General features: G+C 36.3%; 1 protein-coding gene across 1 annotated transcript in view; it reads left to right on the forward strand.

Moving 5' to 3' along the window:
• The window catches only part of RYR2 (ryanodine receptor 2), a 334,723-nt gene that overhangs the window by 200,224 nt on the left and 107,775 nt on the right, over positions 1 to 26,724 (forward strand). The window contains exons 49-60 of the mRNA XM_075497176.1: positions 1,740 to 1,909; positions 2,927 to 3,147; positions 4,464 to 4,554; positions 7,798 to 7,938; positions 8,762 to 8,925; positions 11,219 to 11,297; positions 11,949 to 12,038; positions 13,179 to 13,316; positions 15,565 to 15,642; positions 18,756 to 18,831; positions 21,478 to 21,604; positions 25,472 to 25,587. Coding sequence (XP_075353291.1) covers positions 1,740 to 1,909; positions 2,927 to 3,147; positions 4,464 to 4,554; positions 7,798 to 7,938; positions 8,762 to 8,925; positions 11,219 to 11,297; positions 11,949 to 12,038; positions 13,179 to 13,316; positions 15,565 to 15,642; positions 18,756 to 18,831; positions 21,478 to 21,604; positions 25,472 to 25,587 — 1,491 coding nt within the window. The remainder of the gene's footprint in view (positions 1 to 1,739; positions 1,910 to 2,926; positions 3,148 to 4,463; positions 4,555 to 7,797; positions 7,939 to 8,761; positions 8,926 to 11,218; positions 11,298 to 11,948; positions 12,039 to 13,178; positions 13,317 to 15,564; positions 15,643 to 18,755; positions 18,832 to 21,477; positions 21,605 to 25,471; positions 25,588 to 26,724) is intronic.

The raw sequence follows: 26,724 nt of genomic DNA on the forward strand, positions 1-26,724 counted from the left end.
ACAGCCGCTTTTTTGGGTATCTAGAGAGAGAACATTATAATTGCAACCTGGATTGTCTAGGGACATACAGCACAAGAATGTCCAATAGGTTACAGTGGAAGAGATAAAAAGATCAATTGTTCTATTACACCATTATTTATTTATATTCTAAATAGTGATAGATCTATAGGTGATCTATAGTTTCCCCAGGGCTCTGTGTTGGGGCCAGTTCTGTTTAACATCTTTATCAATGATCTGGACGAAGGGATCGAGTGCACTCTCAGTAAGTTTGCAGACGACACCAAGTTGTGTGGGAGTGTTGATCTGCTTGAGGGTAGGAAGGCTCTGCAGAGGGACCTGGACAGGCTGGATCGATGGGCCGAGGTCAATTGTATGAGGTTTAACAAGGCCAAGTGCAAGGTCCTGCACTTGGGCCACAGCAACCCCATGCAATGCTACAGGCTTGGGGAAGAGTGGCTGGAAAGCTGCCTGGCAGAGAAGGACCTGGGGGTGTTGGTTGACAGCCGCCTGAATATGAGCCAGCAGTGTGCCCAGGTGGCCAAGAAAGCCAATGGCATCCTGGCTTGTATCAAAAATAGCATGGCCAGCAGGACTAGGGAAGTGATCGTGCCCCTGTACTCGGCACTGGTGAGGCCGCACCTCGAATACTGTGTTCAGTTTTGGGCCCCCCACTACAAGAGGGACATTGAGGGGCTGGAGCATGTCCAGAGAAGGGCAACAAAGCTGGTGAAGGGTCTGGAGCAGAAGTCTGATGAGGAGCGGCTGAGGGAGCTGGGATTGTTTAGCCTGGAGAAAAGGAGGCTGAGGGGAGACCTTATCGCTCTCTACAACTACCTGAGAGGAGGTTGTAGAGAGGTGGGGGTCGGTCTCTTCTCCCAGGTAACAAGTGATAGGACAAGAGGAAATGGTCTCAAGTTGCGCCAGGGGAGGTTTAGACTGGATATTAGGAAATTTTTCTTCACTGAAAGGGTTATCAAGCATTGGAAGAGGCTGCCCAGGGAACTGGTTGAGTCGCCATCCCTGGAGGTATTTAAAGGACGTTTGGATGAGGTGCTTAGGGACATGGTATAGTGGTGGTCTTGGTAGTGTTAGGTTTACGGTTGGACTCGATGATCTTAAAGGTCTTTTCCAACCTATACGATTCTGTGATTCTGTGATATCTCAGTAGCATAGAGTACAGCTCACAGATACAGAATTATTTATTTGATTTTGAAAACACCAACAGTTTTGAAAATGAAAGTATCAAAATTTAAAATATTTGAATGAATTCCTTTCAGATATTTCAGAAGGTTTCAGATACAGAGGACTTTTTAGCACAATCGTAATTCATTGTCATACATTACAGATATGCTCACCAGTCCTGCATTCCTCGGGTGTTTGATGTAGAACTGTTGTATTTTTTAGTTTCTGTCTGCTTATTCTAAGAACTAGGTAGTTCTGTAGATGAATTAGTATGTTTTGGGTACTTACCATATTAGAATATCAACTGATAAGAATCCCTTAATACACAAAGCATGAACAGAAAAGCACGTATGGTCTTTGAGGTCTACCTGGGTAGAATTTGCCTTATGCATTCTTTTTCAGTTAACTACAAATATGTTGCCTTTGTGTATCAAAACCATAGGGAAGATGCTTAGATATTAACAGAGACTCAAAACCTCTGACAAGTAGTAGCATGACTGCCTAGTCTGCTGGTGAAGGATGATCCTTGTCATTGAAGTCTTATTTCTTCCTTTTAGATGGTACTGTGGTGGAACCTGACATGTCTGCGGGGTTTTGCCCAGATCACAAGGCAGCCATGGTTTTGTTCCTTGACAGGGTCTATGGAATTGAGGACCAGGATTTTCTTCTACACCTTCTTGAAGTTGGTTTTCTGCCAGATCTTCGCGCTGCTGCTTCTTTAGATACGGTAAGGGTTTAAGTCTGTTGTTATTTTGGTTCCGTTATCTTACTGGACACTGCACCATTTTTCATCCCTCAAAAAAACATTTTTTATTTCCTCATGTTGTCTTCTGAATTTCTCAAATGCTGGATGAGCTACCTGTTGTTGCTGAGCTTTGAGAATACTTGAAGAACAGTGAAGAAGCATTCTCCAGAATGATCCTCACTTTATAAGAGCCCCCATTGATACCCATATCCGTAAGAGATGCAATGCCTTTCCCCAGGAGACTTTCTGAGCTTGTGCTGTGGAATCAAAACCAGATAAGCTGTCAATGGAACATGTAACTGAGAGCCTTTTTCTAGAGATATACAGAAAGCATTCATCTCCATGCATTTGTTAGGGACACCTACATTGTTATTTAGAAAATCAGTAAATTTTTGGTTTGGGTCCTCCTCAATACTGTTGCCTTTTTTTCTGTGAGTCTTATTTCCATCTAATTTTTCTTAGCTGGCTTGGTCCAGAAAGATTAGATTTAGAGAGCTTGTATGAGAGTTAAGATATGAACTTTGGTTTCCCTATTTGACCTTTTATGTCAACATTTTTCTGAAAATAATTATGTTGTTATTTAAGAAAGAGCAGGTGAGGATTTCTTCTTCACTTGGAACTTGGGCTTGATCATAACAGAAACATACTGAGTTTTGTAAATGCAGACTTGTCTGGTATTACTTGATTTTGAAATGTTCTGTTAAGCAACTATGACATTCTTTAATATAGTCTTGTAAATTGTTTAGTTTTTGAATGGCTACCTTTAGTGTTTATGTTTTCGTTCATTAAAAACAAAACAAAAGACAAGCCATCTGTGAGACTTTAGAAGCAGGAGAAGAAGCTAGGCATGCAGCTTCCAGTAGGTATCAAATCCTCCTTTTTGTGTTTTGGAAATTTCCCTCTTTATAACTACTACAAAAGAAAAACAAACAAGAAGTTCTTTTCATTTGTAACAACATTGTTGCGACAAATCTAATTTCTGTCCTATTTAATTCATAGGCAGCTTTAAGTGCTACGGATATGGCTTTGGCTCTGAATCGATACCTTTGCACAGCAGTCTTGCCTCTGTTGACCAGATGCGCTCCTCTTTTTGCTGGCACAGAGCACCACGCTTCCCTCATCGATTCCTTATTACATACTGTGTACAGACTCTCAAAGGGATGCTCTCTTACCAAAGCTCAGCGAGATTCTATTGAAGAGTGTTTGCTGTCTATCTGTGGGTAAGAAAATACTCCTGGCTGCACAGGAATGCTAATTGATAAAGTAACCTATGATATTTATAATAGAGGAATGCAGGACTATGCCACCAGTAGCATAATTAAGATTTCCTTTTTTTTCCTAGCAGGTGACTGTGATATTTTTATATACACTGTATTCAGTTTGCAACTCTATTAATCACTCATATGCAGTCCTCAGTTATTTTGCTATTACGGAGTTTTTTAAATTAAAACCTTGGTGATTAACTAAGAAGATGTACTGCAAAAGGACAAAGCTCTGGAAATGTGGAATTGTGCATACACTGAAATGCCATTTAAATACTTTTAGCTGTACAGATTGGCAGTATGGTTGATGATCAGTAGATTATACAGTTCTATGGATATGTTTATTTATGTTGTGTTACATTTGAAATACTAATCAATGACTAGTATTGTTATACCTCATTATTGACACCTACGGGACAAATTTTGTCTGGGTATTTGTAGTCTCAAAACCAGTTGATTATTATCCAATTTTTTATAAGCCTACAGGCTCAATTATCAGAAGTTGGCTAGGCTAGACACTTATGAATTCAACTTCTAATTAAAGTTAGCAACATTTATACTTTCAAATCATGAGGTTTTTTTACTATTTCACCATAATTTTTTTTGTTCAAAATGTGTTCAGAAATGATGAGACATTTGTATTATAGTACTGTAAAAAAGTACTGTATAGCATTTCTTTATAAAATATATTGCATTGACCATTTTATATATATATATATAACCTTGATAAGAACCAATAAAATGGACCAGTGTTTTCTATTTATCTGGAAAGGTTTAATGTCCATGCCATTCTAACATACATCCTATACCTATTTCTTCTGTCCTTCCAGTTGGTTCCCACTGCTGTGTGTCTTGTTTAGTACATCTAAAGAGTTAGAGCTCTTATGTCTTTATTAGTTTCAAGGATATTTTTGAGAGCCATTGAAATATATTACAAGAAATTAACGTTAAGTCTTTTCTCATGGGCATGGTGATCATAATACACAATATCAAAATTCAGGGGTTTTTTTTTCCTGATTTTCTCTGTCTATAGGTCAGATATTTTCTCTGCTTCTCTAAAGCATTTGATTTGCAGCTTGTTCAGAAGGTTTTCTTTGGTATGCACTTGTTTGCTTTCTTTTGGACACATTTTTTTAGTGCCACAAGCAAAATCCTATTTATGAATTTGAAGAATTTTAAGGGCATAGAACTGACAGGTTGCTTTAATGTATTTATTAATTATTTACATGAAACTATGCTGGTACACCCTTTTGAAATGGTTTGTCTTCTTTTAGGCAGTTGCGGCCTTCCATGATGCAGCATTTGCTGAGAAGATTAGTATTTGATGTTCCTCTATTAAATGAACATGCAAAGATGCCTCTCAAGGTAAAAGTATATTTTAATATTCAACAGCATTCCTTGTAACAAAATGCAACAGAAAATTCTTGCATGGAGAATATTCTCTATCTTCTTTGTTCCCTTATCTCCACTCTGCAATAATCTAAGACCGTAGTTCTTAAAGATAAATTGCTGCTTCAGCAGGAATTCAGTCTAATTTACACCCATCCATATGGAATTATGAAGTCCCTGTCTAACGCTTGCTCCTCCTTTAATTATCTCCCTTTTTTTTTAAGCCCATGTGGAAACAGAATAGAAAAACCCTTAGGGGAGGGGGGCAGAATCCAGTGCACAAAGAAAGATAGCAATTGATAGTCTGTATGTACCCTTACTTCTGCCCTCTGTGTTGGTTTTCCCTGCTCTTGGAAAACGGACTTTTTCTGTGGTTTGTGGTTGGAAATCTAAGCAATACATGTTTTTTAATAATCTTCCATTTTGTTTTCAGCCCCCAAAGGTTTATCCATATCTTTTGATTCTGATTCCTAATGCACAAGAAAAATATGTGTTTTCCTTTCTGAGATGACACATTCCTTAAAGATTCTTCAGATTTCATCAGCAGTTCTAAGAAATGTATCATTTCCCACCTTACCTGCTGCTGTTTTTCAGCAGTCCTTTTTAATCCTTTCCCACCACAACTTTGAATGAGATATTTAATCTTTTCTTAGTTAATATTTCTTTATACTTTAAAAGACACATAGCAGGATTAATTGTATTTTCTGATTTCTGAATGTATAATCTGATTTCTTTGCCAAAATACTCCTCAGAATTACGCACGCTTCTGCTAGCCAGATTATGGTCTCTGACCTCAGATGAGGAATTTAAATCTCAAAGCCAGGACCTGCTGCATGGTCTTTCCCCTGCCAAGGACTTCATAATTTGGTTGTGTCCCCCAAGAAGTGCTCAATCAAAATAAAATGCTGGAGTAGCTGTTCTTTAGTGCCTATGTGTGAGAAAAGCAGTTGATAATTTAGTCTACTGCCCTGAAGGGGACTTTTCTAATGTATTATGACATTTTATGTGCTGCAAAAACCAAATAGTAACTTAGTGCTCCCTGCATGGCTATGTTTTTTTGGGGGGGAAGGAACAACCTCAGCTCCCTGAGACCTGTTCATCTAGGACAGCAGGTTTTTTGATCCTGAGGGTCATGACTGAAGTGACTTTCCCATATTGCTGAACTGAACAGGAAGGAAATAATAATTAGATCCTTTTGGCAAGTCAGGCTTTGGGAGAATATAGATATGAAGAGAACCATAGTGTTAGCATGGGCAAATGATTTTGTCCATTGACACCTAAACAAGTAATAGGAGTTTCTCAGGAAAGTGAACTCTTTATCTGAAGATTGAACTAAAACTTTTCAAAGGTTTCACTGACAGTAAACTGATTTTCAGTGATTTATCAAGGGACTCCTACTTATATCTATAAATGTGTTTCTGATTTGAAAGTACCGTGCGTATTCCTTATGGGCTTGTGCTAGCAAACAGGTTATAGTAGTCTAAAGAGACAGCTACAAGTTAATCATGCATCTGAAAATGTAATTTTGAATGGGAAGAGAGGAGGAAATCATGAAGGCTAAATCAGAATAGAGTGTTGTCTACTGTGAATACCTTTGCTGGCTTCTACAATTAAAAATTACCTCAGTTTAGGCAGCATGTGAATTCAAATCTGTGATGCTTTTCCTGTATAATTTGGCATGAAATTTCTGGAATAGGGTTGCCTTGTTTTTATTTCCTCTTAAATTGTATTCAGTGCTTCATCAGGGACTTCTCTAAGAGTAAACCTGCCTTTACTCTTAGCTAGATTTAAAAATATATACAAATATATTAGCACTCACATGTTGTCCAAAGGCGAACCTGAAGTCTAGCCATTGTGTAATGGAATTTATTTTGAAAAAAACATTTTCAAATATATCTTAGACTCTTAGAGTCTGTATTTCTGAGGTGCCTGTGGTTCTATATGAATGATAAAACTTCTGTCTTTTTACATTATATACACATGTAAGTTCTTCTCTCCTCTTTTTCTTTAATCATCTCACAATTTAAATAGTAAATAGATAATAATAGGTTATTTAAATCTGAAGATATACAAATGCATTATATGGATTGGTTTTTTTTTTTCGATCGATGAAAAGTATAACAGAACTGCATAGTATTGAGGTTATATTTTTGGTTATCAAAATCCTTCTACACGTCAGGACTTTTTTTTTTTTTTTTTTTTTTTAAATGCCTGTCTTTATTTCTGCGCATTTACATTATGAATATCTGCATTTTTCCATCTTGGCATTTGTTCCAAGTGGAAAAAAGGGAATCCTGTCAGCTCTTTACTAACTGTGACTTGTAATATTTTGCCAACATGCTTTGCAAAGCGATGTTGAAACAATTATCTTTTTCTCTGAGGAACTGTTAAAATAAACTCTGAATTAAAATTCCAGCTAAATTTTTTAGAAAGATCATTCTGTGCCTTAGGGAAATCCACCCCTGAGTAGGACTAGGTTTTCATAGTTTATGATTGGCAGAAATTTCTTGTTTGGGATTGCCTGTACTGACAGATGTACAACTAATTTTTCCTCTTCTTGTCTATGACTCAGGGACATAGAGGACACATTAAGAGCAAAATTTGTGATGTTTTAGTTTGGCAAATACCCAGTAGCAGGTCCTTGCACCATTTGAATCCCTGGTAATCTGGGATCTTGTAACCACTGAAGAAGAAAGTATCCCTGAAATACGTATTTAATGAAAGAGAGGGAGAGACATAAAGCTCCTCTGCCAATTGTAATAGAGGGCAGGAGGGTAGACTGATAGCAGTTTTTACAACTCACAGAAGAGATGAGTCACACTGGGAGTTACTGTTGAATAGCTCTCAGACATGTAAATAATAATTGGGAACTAGGTGAAATCATGGTTCTACTATCTTACCCAACAAGCAGCAGTGCTTGGAATAGTGGCACAGAGACGGAGGTGAATTCTTGTCTTCAGCTGAGCTGTCCGAGTTCTTATGGTGTTGGGGAAAAATCATCCTCTGTCATGCACTTTTTGCATATGCCACTAATGTTAAAAGAAAGAACTGCTCATTCTGTGTGTATATCCACAAATGATTTAAAGAATAGATGCACAACATGGCTTCATGATAAAAGTTAGAAATTTTTCTGGCAGTGTCTGTGTAATGGTCAAGTGCCAGAATGGAAGAACATCAACAGTTATATTTTATTTGCTTTCAAAATATGTTCTGTTTTAGTTGCTGACAAATCATTATGAAAGATGCTGGAAGTATTATTGTTTGCCAGGTGGATGGGGTAACTTTGGTGCTGCATCAGAAGAAGAACTTCATTTATCCAGGAAGTTGTTCTGGGGTATTTTTGATGCTTTGTCTCAAAAGGTAATTCATTTTAATATCCATCTACTACTGTAAAAGCCTTACTGTGTAACCTTTTTTCTTTACTCTGTCATTTTTACCCAGCTTTTATCAACACTGTATTATCCACTTAAAAGGGAAAAATGGTGGCTTTAGTAAATTTAAATCTTCCTCTTACAGCTTCTGCTTTAATGTAGGTATACCGTTTTGTCTGCTCATTAAAAAAAATTATATAGCTAATGAAGTAATCTTGAGGTGTATCTGTACAGGTCAACTCCACCTCAGAGCCCTAAAAGCAAACTCAAGCATCTGCAGGTGACTGAAAACTCCACTTTTCTACCTCATGCTATCCTTCCTTAAACTAAGAGCATAGTCCTTTGCTTAGTAGTTGTAGTTTCATCACCCTCTAATTAATTCTTTGTTGGACAAAAGTTTAATAATACACATTGGTATGTATTTATTGTTCATTCTGTGAGTATTTTTAACCAACCTGCTTAAAATTTCATGAGTTTCATTTAAAATCTAAGTATTTAGAAATGCTATGCATATTCCTGTGCTATGTTCTCTTCCCAGACATCTGAAAAATGCCTAGCGTTGCTCCCAGGGAAGTCAATACTTTTCCCATTTACTTAGCAAGAGCAAGGCCTGATCCTAGCTTTATCTATAGTGTATAATATGCTTTGGACAGTCAGTTTCCTTTATTTTCAGCAAAAATTCAATTTCACACTGAGTAAGAAAGCCGTTCTGTGACTACTTGGTTTCACATACAGCTATATCAGTTTCAGCAGTGATGTTGATAGCTTCCATTCACTACTTACTCACTTTCTATCCCCTGTGTGTTCCACAGAAGTATGAACAAGAACTGTTCAAATTGGCTTTGCCTTGTTTGAGCGCAGTTGCGGGGGCCTTGCCTCCAGACTATATGGAATCAAATTATGTCAATATGATGGAAAAACAGTCTTCAATGGATTCAGATGGGAACTTTAATCCTCAACCTGTTGATACATCAAAGTAAGGAATTATTTTATTGCAACCACTTTTTATCATGAATGTGTAAAAGAGGGATGGAGTTCGTTGTTGGGTATGATGTGAACTTACAGCTTTTATTCTCTTCTGAATGCTTATCTTCTAGATAAAATGGAGACCTTTATATTTTTATTTTTTATTTATGTATTTATTTTAAATCATGTAAAGCAATAAATATCCAGTTACATAACTAATTTCTTGGTCAGCCTAGAACATTTTTAATGCATTTTCAGCCTGAAGATAGAACTGTCCAGTTACCTTTGTATGTCTGCTGCAAACGAACCTGCATGTTTTAGGGAACAGAAAAAATAGACTAGTCTATATCATCCCTGTCATTATTAACGTGTGCCAAGATGCTAATTCCAGTGTGTGTGAATGACAGTGTACCTACAGAAAATGATGATGATCATGCATTCTCATAATCTCTTTTTACTATGAATAATGGGGAATTGGGCAGGAAGATCTTCATTCACTCTAGGCAGTCAGACTCTGACCATGCTCTTTTAAGTACATTAGCCAGACAAAACACATATCTGAATAGGATTTTTTTGCTGATTTTTGACTACAGCCAACGCCCCATTCTCCATTTTACAGAATAGTCTTACAGCAGTGTGGTTATGCACTACATCTTGAAAAATGCCACTTGTAAGACATTTGCTTCAATTGCCTTTGTGAGCTTTCTGTCTATGTTAACATTCAGAACATGGAATGCCGTCAGTAGATTGATACCTTTGTTACAGCATGCTTGTACGTGTACGCACATCGAAATATGGTAGTAAAAGCCATAATCTAGTCTGGAATACAGAAATCATATCAGTGACCATTAAAATTCATTTGCCTAAGATGTATTTAAGATATATGAAGATTTAACAACATTTAGTAAGGATATTATACTATCATTTAGCTAATCGAAGATTACTTTATCTGGTGTCATTTCAGAGGAAAATTGTAAATAGCCAGAATATATTTGAAAAACTCAGAAAATGTTACTTAACATTACCTAAATCATCAGTCACCTCATTGCCATAGGAGTCAGCAGTTCTGTGATGATTCAAGACAAAGAAGGCACTACTTTTATCAGTGTCACTTCCAACCCATCCTATATTTTAACATGCAAATCCTGCATCACATTGCTTACTAGTCCTAGACCTATTTATATGAGGCTATAGATAATATGACCTTATTGTACTTGTCAATTTATTGCATCTCTGAAATTACTCAAATTATTATACCATTAGTACAGTTCCCCTGGAAATACATGCTTCCAAACAATAAAAAAACTGATGACTGTGCTGGATTAATATTTTCTGACCTTTGTGTGTGGTTAGGCTCTTGCAAGCTGTTACTCAGACATAATTTTGTTTTACATTTCTGCTTTTTCCCACCCTATGACTGAAGATTAAAACCCAGAATCTTCTACTTTGCAGTAGATGGCACTGTAACACTTTTGCTGCCAAAATTCTTTGTTTTAGGAGGGAAGATTTTGCTATTTCATAAGTGATCAAGAAGCAATTATTCCCTTTCATTTGTAGGAATGCAGATGCAGAAAACCACTGATATTTGATAAATTATTTTTGGAAGAGGATTCTGTCTCTAGTGCTTGTTTGACAATTAAGGATAGCTGCTTTTCTTTTACTGCTTAAGAAACCTTAACTTTTACACTGTCTTGTACACCTGTTGAAGGGCTAGTGTATTTATTTGTGGTTTTTGCTATTTTTAATAACGATTTAAATATTTTTACTATTCACTGGGATGTTGGAAAATAAAGCCTTGAGCATATAACTTTTGAGTTGTCATAAGTTATAGTGCTTCACGCATATAATGAAATTTATAGGAATATAAAATAGATTATGTGTTTCAAGAAGGACTGTTAGCACACAGTTTATAATGGACACGTGCAATAAGTAACCACTGTATTTCTGAAACTATGGGTCATAGTTACATATTTAATCTTACGAAAATGAATGTTAATGATAGAAATATGTGACAAAAAGCATGAGTGCTCAGTATCATTATTGCTTTTTCCCTGCACATGTGTGTCGCAGAAGTAAAATTCCTACAACAGCTGTGGTTCTCATTCAGTGCCCATTAAATAACTCAGATTTTTTCCTTGATTTAACTGGGGCTTGGAACAAACTCTGTGTGAGGAAACAGAACACAGTAAGATGCTTTGAATGGATATATGCACTACTAATTATTTATTCAAGTTTTCTTCAAAACAAAAGCATTCACATTTTAGCATGTGTGATATAATGGCTATTTTTCTCTTCACTTTCAGCATTACAATCCCTGAAAAGCTAGAATATTTCATTAACAAATATGCAGAACACTCTCATGACAAATGGTCTATGGAAAAGGTAAAATCTATGTTCCTGTTAAAGCAAAATCAGAATTTTTATTTGAATCCATTTCATCTTTAAAATATTTTACTCTGAATATTATTATTTTTCATAATGCTATAAGTTGGTACGTAGGTAAGATATAAACCTACATTTTCTTGAAATGCATTTGAGGGAAAAGTTCTGTAAGTGCACATGAGTATTTCAAGATAATGTTTCCTTATTTCATTATTTTTATTGTTGACTATTAAGTAAATATACTTGCTAATTGTTTAAGAGTTTTATTGGCTTGAAATTTCAATTTTTTTAACAAAAAAACCTCTTTAGGGTTTTTATTCCTTTATGCAGTTTGTGTATCCAGTATTAAAAACAGTTCCTCAACTATAGCACAGTATTCTGCTCTATATAAATATTTAAAAGAAAAATGTATTGAAATGTTAGCTTTGTGTAATCATTAATTTTCAAAAAGATGGCATGCTACATAATTCATTTCATTATGTGTAGATAATATAAATGTTGGTTGAGAAAATGTTGAGAAAATAGTAGAAAAGAAATTTTGAGAAAACAGCTCTGCAGAAGCATTGTTCAGTTCCTTTGTACCAATAAAAATAGGATTTTTCATAATTTTTTGCTTTTCCCCATTTTTTCCTCTCTTATTACTGTTTTCAGTTTGCCAATGGATGGACGTATGGTGAAACATATTCTGAATCTGCAAAAGTGCAACCATTAATGAAACAATATAAGTTACTATCTGAAAAGGTAATGAATTTGTTCATTCTTGATCCAGGGTGATTGAAAGATTGCTTCATTCACTGTGAAAATACCACCTTGTCTTTACATCACTTTTTAAAAATGTATTTAGAGTACATCAGCTAATGTGTGATTGTTGCCTTCCTCAAAATCTCAAAAAGAGATAGAAGGGTTTTATTGTACAATAAATAGGCCACACAACCTATTTTCTCTCATGGGTGAATTTACATGGCATAACTTATGGTGAAACTGAAGTGTCATATTGCCAGTATATTTTTACAGTAAGGTCATACAGGAATGCCTACTTGCTTAGTGAAGACTTAGGTTTAGGCTTTGTCTGGTCTCCAGCAGAGGGCCACAAAGATGATTAGAAGGCTGGAGAACTTGATAAATGAAACGAGGCTGAAGGAACGGGGTTTGTTCAGCTTAAAGAAGAGAAAGCTGACAGGGATATAATCTCAGTTTCCCAGTACCTAAATGCTAGTTATAGAGAAGATGGATGTGTTCTCTTCAGAGGGATGCACAGTGACAGGACAAGAGGTGATGGGTGTAAGTTGCTTCAGCAGAAATGCTTTCTGGAAATCCTTCTTATCTTGGCAACTTAACATTTAAATAGGTTGTCCAGAGAAGTGGTGAAATCACCTGCATTGCAATTATTCAAGGCATGACATGGCAAGCCCTAGATAACCTAAATTGGGCTATTGACGGTTATCAAGATTACGTTATCTTATCTGACCTCAAGAGAAGGTTGAGCCAAATGATGTCCAGAGGTCCATTCCAACACAGACTTTTTTTATGATTCTATGATTATATCTTTCAGTTTCATGTAGCAGACAAAACACTGCATTACTCCTGATAATTACTCTCCACCTTTGAGTTCATATCTGAGCACACCATTAACACGGTTATCCCTGTGATCGTCAGATTCCTGCAGCGCCAGAATTCTTCTGCCCACCTCTGATATTATAAATAAACTTTTTAATATCTTATATGATTTATTTGCTTCTTTGCAGTATCCCTGGGCCATAAGGGCTGATTGCAGTATATTTCTTTGCATCTCAGTATAACCGGGCAAAAGCCCAATAGTTATTTTTTGCTCTGTACAGCTACATAATAAACAAGGCAATTATTGCATGTGCATCCTTCTAGGAGAAAGAAATTTATCGATGGCCAATCAAAGAATCACTAAAAACTATGCTGGCATGGGGATGGCGAATTGAAAGAACACGGGAAGGAGATTCCATGGCACTGTATAATCGGACGCGTCGCATATCTCAAACTAGTCAAGTGAGCCATTTTATTAAAAACTTATTTTAAAAAAAGGCATGCAAAACCTGCTCTCCAATCCTTGATTTTACAAACGATGAAATAAACCTGTAGCATAAAAATATGTGAAAGAGTTTTTCACAAGGAATTGTACAATTCTGAAGATTGGTTTGGATTTCTATTCACTGAAGCTGGAACTTTCTTTCCCTGTTCCAAAGTAATATGTTAATAAACATTTTCAAAAAAAATGAACAAAACTGAAATAGGAATGTATTTGTTCACTTGATTTAAGGTTAACTACATTGTTTAGGGGAATTATTTACATCAGTAGGTGATTACGCATTAATAGTGAGTATTAATATGATTTTAGTCTGCTATTTTTTGGAATTTGGTGGCTATGGATGTCTTTAAGCGTGTAAAAAATAAATAAAGGTACATATAAAAATTATTTTTATTTCTTTTTTTTAAGGAAAATTAATACAAGCATCACTGTTAATGCAGCATAAAGTTTACATCTATAGACAGCCAAAATTCTGAAAATGGTAAAGATAGATAGGGGTTTTTTTCCTTTAGAATAGCCTTCTTAAATCAATATGCTGTAAGGATAAAATGGAGAAATACCTGCACTATATTCTTTTAGAGCTCCATATACTTTGCAATTAAACTGGGGAGGGGAGAAAATCTCTTTCTCTCTCATTCGCACAGACACCCATGGAGCCAAACCAATGGGGGAAGTAAAATGGAGGGGAAAAATCTTTCCCTCTTCTCTCCACTCAGCTATGCACTATTTACACGTGTGAGTGGTGATATACCTGTGAAAAATGAGCAGTTGAACCTGCCTCTCCGCTCTCTATAGACACTAGAAAGTGTATATCAAGTGATTTGATTTAGCACTTCGGCTAAACTACACCTTATAGTTTGCACACTATAATAGCCTTCCAAAATTCTTGACTTCCAAATTTCCCGACTTTTGGGTGTTTATAATACAAGCCCCAAAGACTATACTGACAGAGATATTCGTATATACTTTAAGCATAAGGAGCTCATTAGAATGAATAGCTTTACAGTTGAGATTCAAATTATGTCAACATATGAAAACAGCTTTTGTAGCTAGGTTAGTCTTCCCTTACTATAATGAAATTACAGAACTTTCTAGAAGAGTTTCTGAAGCCTAAAATATTTCTGTATTTCAGAGTACACTATCATATTAATACTCATCCAGTGTTTAAAATGTGTTGTGCTGTCATCACACACACACAAAATAGCATTTTCCTGTGTTCAGCTGAGAAATTTTCAGTATATTTAATCAGTATCTTCATGTTAATGTAACAATGCTTGCATTGTTTGCTTTAGAAAACAATACTTTATCAGTATTTATTTACTGTGTGCTGCTTGTATGTCCTTTGTGTTATTCTCTATTAAAAATACCTGCCTTTTGAAAGGAGGCCTTTGAATTTCTAGGCCTTGTACATACTCATATACATGCATATGAAAATTATATCAGACATAGGAACGAAATTCTGGTCACTGTTCTTCCTAAAGGAGAATGTACCTGTGGGGGATGTGTATCTGTTACAGCAGAATCCATAGAGGAAGGCCCAGCAATGCCCCTTTTCTAGCCATATTTCTTGCGTCAGTGGCTTGCCATCCAGGGAATCTCTATCATTGTTTATCCTTCTTTGAACATTTGTGTCAATGTAACAAGCAAACCTGTGACAAATTTAGCCAGTAGAAAGAAAGAATGACAAAATGGTGATATTTTCTGAGTGGGGAGGAGGGTCAGAAGGGAAAAGATATGTATTTAGCAGATTCCATTCCTACATGTAGAAATAGGATTGAAAAGCCAAATTCAAAGTTTGATTTTTGCCTGAATTCACCTTAAACTAGATTGTCTGAGATTTCGCCTGCTGAGAAAAAAAAAAATCTCTAGAGAATGCAGAGATTTAATCATAAATTTAGTAGAGCATTATCCACAATGAGCTCAAATCTTAAATGAGTTCAAGTGAAATTTACATTTGACTGAGGGATATTTGTGTCTGATGGCTGTCTGTCTTTGAGAACAAAATATGTAGACCTTTGCCTAAATCTCACTTAAGTTTACCACCCTTGATGTATTTTCAGTTGGGCTACGTAGGATCCTTTTGCTCTCTAGAAATATACAAGTGACTTTTGCCTTAAGTCCTTTCCTTACTTTCAGTATCTTGTTAACATTAACTTCTTCATATCAAATGCTTGTATAACTCTATAATTTTGCATGTTTGTCATTCAGATCTCCGTAGATACAGCCCATGGTTATACTCCTCGAGCAATTGACATGAGCAACGTCACCCTCTCCAGAGACTTACATGTAAGTCAGAAACTTAATATGCCTACCCTTTTTTTACAATTTATTTTTTTCTTTTCTGCTTGTTTATTTTAAACAAATTTCGTGCCTTATGTTACTTTCTTTGATATGCTTTGATTTTGGTGGGGCTTTGTTTTGGGTTGGGGTTTTTTTTGGTCTTTTTCAGCATTGCCCTTTGATCCTCTGTTGTTTTAAAAGACATGGTTCATGTTGAAAAGCTTCAAAGTTTATTTTAGTCCTGCATTGATTTTCCCAGCTGTCTCTGCGAACATCTGTTGTTTTGAAGAGAATCCTGTTTAGAGGAGCTTGCAGCATCCGCTTTTTTCTGTTTATCATTAATTTCTTCACCATCTTCCCAAAACATTTTGTCATTGCTCTTTTTTCCAAACTGAAGAAATAAGAATCAGGAAACATTGTAACAACAAATATTATGAGAATAGGGAATGAAGAAGTTGGGGGTAGGATTTTGACAGATCTATCAGTAGATTGCTGTTATTTGGAACAATATTTTTTAGTTGATAAATGATGTTTCTGTCTTTAGAAAGTTAGGGTTTTTTCGTGGTGTTTGATGGAGTATGGTGCTAGCTTTTACAGTCTACTAATTTACGGTGAGTGTAGTTACAATATTATGTAGACATACACTAGATGATAGTTTTAAATTAGTTAGCATGAGTGTTTGTACCAGTCTAGTGATGGCAACATGACATTCAAAGCTGGCTACAAAAAACTCCTGAAACACAGGATTAAGTTTGCCCATACTGAGCTCTGTCATGGTGCAGTGAAACAAGCAGCAGTAATAAAGTAATTGGCTAACTGTACAGTATATACTATACTGTGCCTCTGATCAAATTCTCACACTGGATTTCCCCTCCTTGATTCCTATTTTGTAGTTTCCAGTTTTATATTTCTAACCATTGTAGATTGCTGAGTAGCTTTACGATAATAAGAATTTGCTGCCAATTAACTCCCATACTTCAGTTAAAACATTCAGTAGATTGCTGATCATGCCAAAGAGTTAATAAAATTGATAATTGACTAACACTACTTCTGTCTTTACACTCATATCTTAAAACTGATGGAACAGCTTCATTATAATTACATAGAATCATAGAATCATAGAGTCGTCTAGGTTGGAAAAGACCTTTAAGATCATCAAGTCCAACCATTAAGCTAGCACTGCCAAGTCCACCACTAAACCATGTCCCGAAGCACCATATCTACATGTCTACAACATCTCTTAACATTTGTATAGACTCAGTGTAGTCAAAAAACTGTGCAGACTTTGTTTAATGCTCATGAAACAACTCTTGACGTGAACATCATCATAGTATTGTGATACAGTAAACCAAACCCGAAGAAAAGTAACCATCCTGTCACAAAACACAAAAGAAATGGCATTAGAACTTCTATATCTCCCTTGTTTACTCTTTTATGCTACACCCTCTAACATTTGTCATTAATGTTATTTCCTTTGTAGCTCTCAGCTATAAAGCAGAGCTGGTTAGCTTTGGGATTCATTTATCCTTAATTATGAAGAGAGGTCTTCTTTGAAACCAGCTTCAAAATCCGTTATTTAAAAGCTAAGCAAATTTAATTAAAATGCAATTTCAGGTATTAATTGTCCTGATGCTGTCATTCAGGAAATATCCAAACATATTAGGTATTAATGAGATATTAGTTTTAAAAATGAACTGTATGTAATTTTGAACTTTGTTTTAATGTTTAATGTCTTTAAAGTTGGAGTTCAGGGTTAGATTCTTCAACCTTGTTTTAAATTGCTGGGAAAAGTTAGTTGTTTTGAACAAAGTTGGTTGTTTGGGTTTTTTTAACCAGTACATAAGAATTGGTGCTATTTAATGTTTACTTCATCCTGTGCATATACTGTGTTAGCAGGGATCATGACCATGTCTAAAACTGTAAGACTGGGAGATACTTCTCATTTTGGTCTTAAGTTGGTCGCTTGGTTACATCCTGGCTACATGAGTAGCTAGGTCTTGCTCTGAGACCATATTCATAGCACCCTGCTTTCCAAGGAACGAAAACCCAGACTACACCACATTCTTCCAAGGTCCTAATCTGGATTATCAAAGCACCAGGACCAGAGTGTGCATGATAGAAGGCATCTACCATATAGGGGAGATATGTGTAATAATGTATCCACTGGAGAAAAGTTTATGAAACAAATTATCCTGCAGACAAACAAGGTATGGCCAAAAAGTTCCAGGTTGTTATATGAATTAATGAATATTCTCCCAAATAAAGAAGTTGGTATTCAGAAATCCTGGTTACTCAAAACCCATATTGAAGATGAGAAGAATGTTTCTGTAGGCCCATGAAAGAAGTGAAAAGTGAAATCTACGGAAAATTCCACCACTGTGTACAACTAGAGGGTATACAATCAGGAGGAGAGGAGAGGTGGGTTTAAAAAGTTGTTTCATGTTGAAATAGTAGTTTCTACTAGTAGAGACTGGAGAGCTTGTCTGTGTTTTGCTTTGTTTGGGGTCTAGCTTCTAGTTTACCAGTCTGAGTTTGTTTTATAGGAAGGATTTACTTATCTGTTGTGCACACTGGAGGAGAATTTCATGCTGAATAAAAAACTGTGGCTGCATCTATGAAGTCCCTGGTAAAATGGTTGGTGCTTTTAACAGTGTGCTCACACAAATCAGTATCCACCTCAACCAGGCTATATCCATGGGTTTATAGTCAGTCTGCCGCTGACAGCAGGAACAATCTTGATTCAGTCCTCTGGCTTGCTGTTGTTTGTTTCCCTTATCAGGGCCTTCAGGGGGTTTTTGCTGGCATTGTTCTGAGAATCAAGTCCCCATCTGACACCCAGTACTCTTTCCAGACTGTACTCCTCTTTGTGGTTCTTCCTTTTTTGTATTAACAGTTTTCTCTTCAGCACCAGGTTCCTAGTTCCTATACATATACTCATCCTACCCAAATTCTATATCATAATTTTTCAATAAAAACTCTTGTTTTCAGTGAACCATTACAGTGAAATTGTATTGAACCTCCCAGAGAACAAAACTTGTTATTTAATATCAACCAGAAAATTGTTCTTCTTGGGGGTTAACCATTGCAACACATATCACTAAGCTCTCCATTTTCCTAAGGCTATGGCTGAGATGATGGCCGAAAACTACCATAACATATGGGCAAAGAAAAAGAAAATGGAGCTTGAAGCAAAAGGTAATATTAACTATAGGTATTTACAGTATTTTAGGTTCTTTATGATTAGCTTAGGTCATGTATTTGAGAAAACAGATTGGGAAAAAAAAAAAGGAACAGCAAATTTAAATTGACAAAGAAGAAACAACAAAGTATCTATTCTTAATTAAATATTTTGTGATTTTTAGTGCCTGGAAGTTTTTATAGTACTGAGTGTAACAGTTCCTGTTGAAGTAATTTACCGATTCAAATATATCAAAGGAAGAGAAGTCAGAGCTTGTAAATAAATTTAAGCTACATTAATACATTTTCCTTCTAGCATTAATCTTTCAGACTATTGCCCAGTGGGCTCTGATTTCATTTGAATTACTTCTTTTATTGCAGGTAGATCTAAAAGGGTGTTTACTAAGAACTGCATATATCATCTATTGAATTGAAAAGTGGATAAACCTAGAGCAGATTCTTGACTGCACATAAAAATTGCATGTGCTCCATGATCTCTGCTTACCTAAATAACAAATTTTGTCATGTATTGTGTAACTTACTGTTTTTTCTCTGTGTTAAAATAATTTCTTTATTTGTGTTAAAGCTAATTTTTTTTTCTGCAGATAACATTATATTTGCACATGGAGGAAACAATGTTTGGAGAAAGAGCAAGTTCTCATTTGCAAATGACTGAAGCTAGGGTTTTGTCTTATCCGAAGGTGTCAAGTCTAATTGTATGCACCAAACTTGGCCTTTTTTTTTTTATTTTATTTTTTATTGTATGCTTGCTTTTTTATCAGTTGCAAGCTTCCAGCAAAGGCACAGTAGTTAAGGTTTTATGAAAAAGTTCCACCTGGAGGTGCCTTTGATAAATCACTATGAATTTCCATGCTTTTAGTTACATTTCCCCTTAATACAGCTTTTATTTTAATTTTTATATCCTTTTTTTAAAAAAAACTTTCTTCAGGATAAGTAGTAACAGGATGGGCTAAGTCCAGGAAATCGTAGGCTACAGGAAGTTTAGATATTTAAATGGATCTACTGTATTTGGCAGCTTTGAAAGCAGATTTTTGCCTCTGAGCAGCACTTCAATGAGAACACTGTTAGTATTTGCAGAGTTGTGCAAAGGAGCATAGTACTGAGAAGGCTAGAGGTGGCTATAGTGAATGAAGGAGAGGCTTCTGATGGAGAGTTTCTTTATGTGAAAAGTAGATATATTTGTCAGCTGAGCAAAACCTGGGCCTCAAGAGTGTGGGGTTTTTCCTTCAGGATATACATACACTAGTATTGAAATTTTTCTTTTCTACATGTGTAAAGAACAGAACAGTAGAGTGGATTTCAGATACAAGAATGCCCCTATTTTCATTTAAGACTTTTCACATACACAAGTATGTTAGCCATCTGAAAATTGCAAGTGCCATTGCCCTTCACTGAACACTCTGAGTGTATTAATTGTAATTGAATGATCTATTATAGTCTTAATGACTTCCGTAGATAGGGCATGTATGCGTACTATGCTTATATGCATTTTTGCATGTCTGTGTTCAGCTGTAATAAGGTGGGATTAGATAACATTTATGATAATAGAATAAAACCCAATCATCCCAATGTTAAAGGCTGTACTTCCTAAAAAACCCCAAACCAAACAAACAACAAAAAAAATCAGACTTGCCCACTAGGTTACCATTTTGCATGTACTTAAACAGATTCAGGCAGGACTAATGGAAAATTTTAGAATATGTGGCTTACAAAATCACCTAAGGATTTGTCTCCAATACTTTCTAGAGGGAATTTGTTCCTTTTTTTTAATATTATTACTAGAGACTTGCTGTAGTATTTTGTCTGAGATAAGTCTGATCATTACCCTTACATTTCCTGGGGTTTCATAGCAATTCTCATAGGAATTTATTATATTCTGCTATATGATGGTGCTTTTACAAGGTGAAATCCTAAGAATGTTGCTTTTTTTGCAGATATTTATATTAATAATAGCAACTTTATTTTCCTGCCAAATTAACTATCTACATTCAGAGAGGTATCGATATATCAGCTATTTGTAAGCAATACAAATGAAGTTTATTATGTTTACCTCTCTGTTTTGGCAGCATTCTTTTGATCAGATTGGACAGTTGTCTGAACCACATTTGAATAATGTACTCTAATTTTCTGTCTTTAATTTATTACTATAAAGTAGAACTGTATCACTTTCATATATTTTTAGATATGTGTATATCTTGCTAAACTCCATGAACCCTTTTTGCTGTCATCAGAATGTTTAAAAGCAGGACTCTGTTTGTATATGTTTATATCTCGGTTTTCTTATGACATGATGTGTTATTTATTGAAATATTTTCAGTTTCATTAAATGAGGTTGTAATTATAATACACGTTCATAACAATTGAGCACTTTTTCTTCTTTAAGAGTTTTTGCAGTAGGTTCAACATATTTACCTGGTACTTGCAGCAACTGATTTTGTTAGGACTATGTTTGCAGCCACGTCTAAAGTGTCTATCTAAATATTTTTTAAGTTTGTGTAAAGATACAGAAAAGTGCATTGTTATTTCAGACTAGATTTTACTGTAACGTGCTATGTATTATTATGTCAGTGCTTTTACATACTGGGACTTACCATGTCAACGATAACTCTTTAACTGCTTTTTAATTCTCTTGATGTTCCATAGTAGGAGGAGGCAACCATCCTCTTCTTGTTCCTTATGATACACTCACAGCCAAAGAAAAAGCCAAGGACAGAGAAAAAGCACAGGATATTCTGAAATTTCTACAGATTAATGGATATGTTGTCTCCAGGTAATTCTCTGTTCAGTATTAGTGTCACAGAAGGTTTCTAATACTCCTCAGTAGCCTTTTATATATATATAGATAGATATATATTTATATATATATAAAAGAAAAATCTATGATCATCTTTAGGTTTCAGTACCTGGGAGTAAGGATGAGTTCCTTCATGTAGAACATTGTAAGGAAGAAATGGATTATGGAGTTAGTAGCAGGGTTTTTGGAAGGCACATGCAGAGTTCTCCAGAATCTCTGCATGTCTTCTTGCCTCTCCTCTCAACATTGCAGTGTGCTTTTTCTTTCTGGAGTGTCTCCATACATCCAACTGTTAGTAAACTTGTTAATTTTCTACAAGTGATAGAATTATTAAGTCTTCATTACAGGTCAGGCACATGCACCTCTCTATAGGAATTTCTAGGCAATTGCTTTGATAAGATAGTTTTATTGCCAAAATCTGCTACTCGTTTCTTTCAACTGAGTTAATTTGTAGTGTCATTAAAATATTTTAAAAGTGAAAAGTGATGTTTTAAAAAAGTTTTTTTTAAACAATCGACAGTGTAAATGTAATAATAGTGAATAAATGTAGTAATCTACAGAACATTCATAATTCAGTTCGTATACATGCTGTTCTCTGCAGAATAACATGCATAATTCGTTTTGGTTTTAATATGATATATTTACCTACTAAATGCAGCGTGAATAAAATTTTAATTAAATTGGAGGCTTGTCTGCCTCATCAGCATAGCTTAGGAAATGTGAGTCACTAGGAAAAGCTGAAAGCATGTCTGAGATTTGTATGACTTGAACATTAGTAAGTGAATGAAACAGTCACAGAGATGGATTTAAGTAATCATTGTGAATTAATTAGCCTAGCACATCTACTTAAAATCTGCCTGCTTCCTTTCTTTTATATCACATATGAAATTCAGCCCGTTTATAGAGTCTCACAGTTAATCTAATAATTCTAGGTAAAATCTTTCAGGGTAGCTAGAATAATTCAATTTACTTCCCTTGGATGCAGTAGGATGTACAAAGAAGGATGTCAGTCACCAAAAGTTTCTTTTCTCATCCCTTGTCAAAATGACAAAAGACTCCTCAGCTGTATTCAAGGTTACATGTTCCTTTTTGACTGATCTTTTTTATTTCTGTCTAACTTAAACACAAGTGAAAAGTGGTTTTTGGAGGAGTGGAAGGCTAAGAGGGATGGTAAGATAATCATTAACTTGGACACACCCATCATCTAGTAAATAGTTCCTGCTGCATCTACATCCTCCTGTGCTAGTCAAATGCAGGTCTTTCTATCAAGTTAAACTCAATGTACCTGCTGCTCTTGTGACCACTGCGCTGTCTAAACAAACAAGCATCTGATTCATGTTTTTCTTTGTTCTGCTTACCACTTGACTTTCTGCCACATATGCCTTGCACACGTTTCTTTCCAGTCTTTTATTTGACAGTGACCATTCTAGTCTACTGCACCCTCATGCATACTGGGTTTAGGGAAGATACAAACACTTGCACCTTGCCAAGCACATGCCACTCAGGCACATGGCCTGTGACCCACGGTCCCACAGAATCACAGAATCACAGAATCATATAGGTTGGAAAAGACCTTTAAGATCATCGAGTCCAACCATAAACCTAACACTGCCAAAAACCACCACTACACCATGTCTCTAAGTACCTCATCCAAACGTCCTTTAAATACCTCCAGGGATGGTGACTCAACCACTTCCCTGGGCAGTCTGTTCCAATGCTTGATAACCCTCTCGGTGAAGAAAAATTTCCTAATATCCAGTCTAAACCTCCCCTGGCGCAACTTGAGGCCATTTCCTCTTGTCCTATCACTTGTTACCTGGGAGAAGAGACCGACCCCCACCTCTCTACAACCTCCTTTCAGGTAGTTGTAGAGAGCGATGAGGTCTCCCCTCAGCCTCCTTTTCTCCAGGCTAAACAGTCCCAGCTCCCTCAGCCGCTCCTCATAAGACTTCTGCTCCAGACCCTTCACCAGCTTCGTTGCCCTTCTCTGGACACGCTCCAGTACCTCAATATCCCCACTCCAGCTGCTGGCACTGAGCCCCTCACTCGCCTTACTGACGCTGTTTTTTGGGACACACAGCGTTCCCACCCCAGTGGCTGGCAACTGGGACTTCCACTTTCTCCAGTTGCAGACACCACAGACCAGGGATGCCTTAGCCCCCACTGTCTGACTCCAATTGCTAGCACCAAATCCACCCATGCCAGTCCCCTGCAGTAGCTGGCACTCTGGGCTCAAAGTGTGTAGGACCCATAGAGATGTTCCCAAAAGCTATGGCCTCTCCAACTACTGATGTTGAGCCCCTCATTCACTCCTGTTGCTGACACCACAGGCCTGGGGGCACCTACACCCCAAGTCTGACTCCAGTTGCTGGTCCAGTATACGCTCACGCTGGTCTTGCCAGTAGCTGGCACTTACTCCTCGCAGCGCACATATACACATGGGATAGTGAGTGAGGTTACACAGAAAGATAGTTAAGAAAAGATTTAATAAGAAGATAGGACAGACTCTAGTGATGAGGTGCAGGGCTCAGTCAGACAACTGTATTGACAGGCCACAGTTTACATGTGACTGGCCCCTTTTATACCCCTTTTTGTCTTTTCTCGCCTTTGCTCTTCCTCGGTCCTCCTCCCCTGTACATTCCATCATTAGTTTCTGTGGTTCCACTGACCTGCCTTGATTATTCCAAATCCTCATGTTCTTCATGTCCCCTCCTTTTAGGAGTTACAAAATCTAGGTGGCCCTCTCCAAAGTTGTGTCTGAAGTTTCTTAATGGCCCATTAATTAGTAACTGGAGACTTTTGATCTCCAGGTTGTGTCCTTTATCCCTTGTCTACCAGGTTTGTGTGTCTATGTGTTCTTGTTTATGGCTTCCCTCTTATTACCTTCTTTTGCATTGAGAATGTCCTTGATCAGATAACCTTAATGAAGCAGGTGCTATTGTACCCTTAAAAGTATCAGCTGACAAAGCTGTTTTAGTTCCAGAATCTCTTTTTTTGCAACTGAACCCTACCATCATCAATGTTCTAATTTAAAGCAGAAAAGTGCACTACACAGGCAGTTATAGTCAGGTATACTTTCTAAATTTGCAAAATAGCTGAGTACTAATGTACTTCATGCCTCTGACAGTGGGGTGACGGACTCCCTTGCTGGCTAAGCATAGCTGCTTCATGTGCTATCATTAAAGTCTTGATCCTGCAGAATCAAGGCTTAGGTCATTGCTAACTCGTTGCTAGCAGACATCAGCTCACATCATGGAACCACTCTCTGCAAATTCATACTTGTTGAAAGAAGATACGCTTTTCATATCAGACTAGTAACTGTGATGGAACATACTGGAAAAGGTAAACTGCAATTCCATCACTTTGTTTTGTTTTTTTGCCTGATTTTTCACAAATGCTACATAGCTATTGGAGGTTTTTCCATTACAAACAGACTTTTGGGGAAAAGTCATGATGAGGGAGACTAGATTTAATTCTGGTTTGATTGTTTAAATCAAAGTATTTTGACAGTTTCAACACTCCCTCACCCAAGAATCAATCCCTGGAGGGAAATATAAAACCATAATGCCTTACAAGCAAGGGAAAGAAATTACAGTGATACTGGATTAATCTGATTGACTAGTCTAATTTTTCTGTAACCTTCTACTTGGGAAACCTGAGTTGTATCTTAACAAATTGCGTAAAACCTAAATAAGCATAAGAGTACTGTTTGCTTCACAGAACAATTCTTATGTTGATAAGCAGTTAATCAATACTAGAGAAAATGGCATCAGACTACATGGAGAGGTAAGACTGCTTTGAGTCCTTCTGCGTGTGTGAAAATTGACCTGCTTCCTTTTACAGAGGACTTAAGGATCTGGAATTAGACACACCTTCCATTGAGAAACGCTTTGCCTACAGTTTCCTTCATCAACTTATAAGATTTGTGGATGAAGCCCATCAGTACATTCTGGAGTTTGGTATAGTACTCCTTGTGCATTTTCTTAAGAATTATTAACTAAGATGTTTGATATTATGAAAACAACTAGAAAATTTCAAAAAAATTACACATTCTTGGACTAGGAGTTTTCCCTCTAGTTTCCTATAGTTGATGATTATGATGAATTTTGGAAAGTTAAGTAGTTCCCGTATTCATTCCAGTTTCCCATATTCATTCATCAGATTAAAAGTGTTCAGCCAAAATTTATGGGACTTTCATTCTTTGAAAAAGAAAACAAGCTGCCCCCTTGTATTTATGCACAAACTGATAATCTCTCACATGCGCACTTTAATATTTACTATTCGCATGTAATCCCTTTTTCACAGAACAAATTAAACCAGTCATTTGTACCATTCTGAAATTTTCTCTGGAGGAGGAAGTTGAGTAGAGAAGTGTCTTTAACAAACTCCTACAATGTGAATGTTCTTTCACAAATACCCAGCATGTGTTTTGTCAACAGTGTTATGAAGGAAAGGATTTAACTTGATCTGCTTTTGTTAAAGATAAAAAAAAAAATAAAAGTTTGACTCAGGTCAGCTTCTTACATGAGCAGTAAAAGCCAAAAAACCTGGCCAGATGCAGCTTCTGTGTGACCATGAGAGTTGCAATGCCATATAACATATACTGTGCCTCATGTCTAGACATAGATGCTGTATTTGACAGTATTAATGGCAGGAACAGCAGGGAGATTGAATAAATCAACGCTCATCCAAAAGCCTATCTAGTTTTAAAGTGGAAATTATCCAATTTATAAATTATTATATGCCATGGTTACTTACAGTAGCAAAAGTCTGGCCTTGATAACTCATTGGGTTACTTCTGCTGCTAATGCCTGATTATCATGGCTTCATTCTACGTAATTATATAGATTTGGCATAACTGCAAGAATGGTAATGAATAAATACTGAAACACTAAAAACACTGATGGAACAAATACCATTCATATCCCTCAATGGATTAGTAAAAGGAAGATAATAAATAAAGGATAAATAGTCTGGGAGCTGTACCAGACTGTGTCTGTAAAGAGTATTTGATTTTTATAGTAGTGGGGGAAGTGAAGCAATTTTAATTTCAGTTGGGTAGCTCTAACCATTAATTTTGTTCTTTAGACAAAGTC

This window comes from Mycteria americana, chromosome 3, assembly GCF_035582795.1.
Source record: "Mycteria americana isolate JAX WOST 10 ecotype Jacksonville Zoo and Gardens chromosome 3, USCA_MyAme_1.0, whole genome shotgun sequence".
Classification (NCBI taxonomy): Eukaryota; Metazoa; Chordata; class Aves; order Ciconiiformes; family Ciconiidae; genus Mycteria; species Mycteria americana.